The sequence below is a fragment of the Vulpes lagopus genome, chromosome 5 (genome assembly GCF_018345385.1).
Source record: "Vulpes lagopus strain Blue_001 chromosome 5, ASM1834538v1, whole genome shotgun sequence".
Taxonomy (NCBI): Eukaryota; Metazoa; Chordata; class Mammalia; order Carnivora; family Canidae; genus Vulpes; species Vulpes lagopus.
The window spans coordinates 123,015-126,399 of record NC_054828.1 but is presented as its reverse complement, the minus strand read 5'-3'; the positions used below and the strand labels follow the sequence as shown (position 1 = coordinate 126,399).

General features: G+C 33.2%; 1 protein-coding gene across 1 annotated transcript; it reads left to right on the top strand.

The window, feature by feature from the left end:
- The first annotated feature begins 1,772 nt into the window (after positions 1 to 1,772).
- On the top strand, positions 1,773 to 2,716 carry LOC121490477 (olfactory receptor 6C2-like). The gene is given in 2 exon segments (XM_041754195.1): positions 1,773 to 2,369; positions 2,372 to 2,716. Coding segments are annotated over 2 exon segments (942 nt in total).
- Positions 2,717 to 3,385: the final 669 nt, after the last annotated feature.

Here is a 3,385-nt window from a genome sequence, read left to right as displayed (position 1 = left end):
ATAAGAAAATATTTGGAGGCTTCTAATAGCACTAAGCCTGTTATCAAATCTGCCCAAGTTGTTGGAGATAGTAAACAAAGGGAGTTCCATGTGTTCCCAGACATGTATTGAATATGAAGACATAAATACCTTTATAAAAATATCACTTTTAACATTGTAGTCTTAATATTGCTATGGCCAAACAACCAACAGAAACTCTGATTTACTAACAGAAGAGTAGGTATAATAAATTTTGTCGCTTTGATTGTAATTCCCTTTGTAGGATATAAGTTATATTTTCTCCTAAGAAAAAAACTGAATTTCAGTGATAATTTTTATATTTTAATGTATCTAAGATATATTTATGAGATGTAATTTTTTAAGAATGAATTTCACTGTGTAGATAAATGTCTAGAAGTTTGCATGCATAAGGTATGTAAGTAAATCTGTATCCAACTTAATGTAAGAAATATTTAGGGTAACTTTGGATAGATATTCAACCTCAAATTTGAAATAAAGTGTTTTCATATATGTAGAATTTTATAAGCATGCTCTTTTCAGCACCAAAAGAACACCATAATGACTGAAATGACAGCATTTCATGACACTCCTGTGCTCATTTAACTGTGCCCATTTAAAGATTTGTTAGAAAGAGTAACAAAATAAGTTAGTTACAGTTTAGTGTCAGTTTCTTTATTAACTTCTATCATAAAGTAAGTTGCAATTATTTGGGGGGAAATAGCTATATTTTGAAAATTGAATAATAGTTTGAGGGCCAAGTAAGATTTCACAGTGATGCACATTATCTCAGAGATTCAGAGAAGAGATGAAAGGAAGGTGAGTGCATTGCAAGCATATGAATATTCCTTCTGCATCTCAATTTGACAGTTGTTTAATGAGAGACAAAATTTCCTAAGAGGATTCTAACTCCTGAGTAAACTTTGATACTGTTAGTGATTTTTCTCTATATCACAAACACTGTGAACAAGGTAAATAGTCCCAAACAATTCTGCCACAAACAATTCTGCCCCAATCAGAAGAGAACTCAGTAAGTTAAACAATAAAGTGAATTTGCTTATAAAACAAATGAAGTCTGTATGCAAGGGGAAAATGTCAGAAAACCTCAAGGGTTAAGATCTTGATTGTATACTAAAGACATTTGAGTCCCTCCAGGTGTAGCATCAATGAAGATAAAATAATTCACTGACTGGAAGATGAAGGAGGGAAGACAAGACAGCCTTCACTTGTGTAGGCAGTAAAGGTAACACAAATTCAGTACAGGTAATGCAAATATTCAGAAAAAAATAATAGGCTGTGTAGCAGGAGGTAGGGGGAATCAGCAGGGCATAAAGTTGTTCATAACCTAAAAACACACCAAAAACAAAAATCCTTTGGAACAAAGACCTTGAGTTTTGCTCTAGTGTCTATAAAGTGAACTCAAGTTATATTAGCACTGTTTTCTAAAAAGACCCAAAGTGTCAAGAAACGGCATGAAATCGAGGGTTAAATTTTGTGACTTACTTTCTGAGTAGGGAAGAATTTTTTCACCCATAAAATGACACTCTCTCAGTGTCAGTCTCTCAGTAATCTACTTAGTCACATGGGAAAAATCCTAAGCACAGGATAGACATGAAATGTAAATGTATATATAAATATGCTTCTGTTATATTATAAATATAATGAAATATAAAACTTTAATACATTATGTTTTAGAACAGTTAAAATAATCTATAATCTATAAGAAAATCTACCTGAATATCACATACACATCGGAGAGAAGTCAGAAGTCAGTGATGAGAAACGGTACAATAACAACATTCATTCTGCTGGGACTGACAGATGACCCTGAGCTGCAAGTTCTGATTTTTATCTTTCTACTTCTCACCTACACTTTGAGTATAACTGGAAACATGACCATCATCATACTCACTTTTGTGGATCCCCACCTTAAAACACCCATGTACTTTTTCTTAAAAAATTTCTCCTTCTTGGAGATCTCATTCACATCTGCCACTATTCCCAGATATTTGTATAGCATAGCAACAGGTGACAATGTTATTACCTATAATGCTTGTGTCATTCAAGTGTTTTTTACTGACCTCTGTGGAGTATCAGAGTTTTTTCTGCTGGCCGCCATGTCCTATGACCGCTATGTTGCCAGCTGCAAACCCTTGCATTATGTGATCATAATGAGTAACAGCGTCTGCAGGATTCTCAATATCTGTTGTTGGGCGGCTGGTTTATGTATAATAATCCCACCACTTAGCCTGGGTTTAAATCTAAAATTTTGTGACTCTAACATAATTGATCATTTTGGCTGTGATGCATTTCCCTTAGTGAAAATCTCATGTTCAGATACAAGGTTCATGGAATGGACAGTGTGCCATACTGACCTTGTGCCGTACTGACCTTGAATATGACCCTTACCTGTGTGGTTCTGTCATATGCTTACATCATCAAGACAATTTTTAGATTCCCTTCTGTTCAACAAAGGAAAAAGGCCTATTTGACCTGTTCGTCCCACATGATTGTGGTATCCATCACCTATGGCACATGCATTTTCATCTATATGAATCCTACAGCAAAGGAAAAAGTGACCATTAATAAAGTGGTTTTACTGCTCATTTTTTCTATTTCACCTACATTGAACCCATTTATTTATACCTTGAGAAACAATCAAGTTAAGAAAGCCTTTGAGGACTCAATCAAAAGAATTGCCTTGCTCTCAACTAAGTAAAAGGAAATAGTATTTTTAAAACATCTCAGAAGCAAGAGTAAATGTCCACAGACATTTTATTTTTGAAGACTATAATCTTGCTTTTTAATAGTATATACTTCAGTTACATTAATTTCTCAACACTTCCTTAACCTTGAGCCTTGCTTATACCATTCTTGATTTTTCAACCGATATTTGATACTTTTGCATATCAATTTCTTAAAAACCATTCTGAAGAGAAATTAACTTAATAATATTACTATAATAGATAATAAAAGTTACTCCTCAGGAAAATATAGGGTAAAAATTTTTGTAGCTCTTCAATATATACAATAACGATATCTAAACACATGTCATAAGAGTAATTTTAGGTAAAATGTCTAAAATGGATGAATAATCGTATAGTTTAAAATACAGGAGAAAAAGAATAGCACTTCTAATATTGAGAAAATCGACAAAATTAACTACTATGAACATACAGAAACACTGGATAAAATGTAATAAATATTCTCTTAAATCTATAGCTGAAATCATTGCAAAGTTGTAAACAGGAGTTATCAGAAATAAAGATTCAACCAAAAGTAGAGTAATAATCTATAAAGTGACTTGTGGGTCTTGAAGTGAGCATAGACTGGAGGGTGGAAACAGGAGATTGCATTATGGATCACAAAGGCTTAGGTTTAAAGTCTC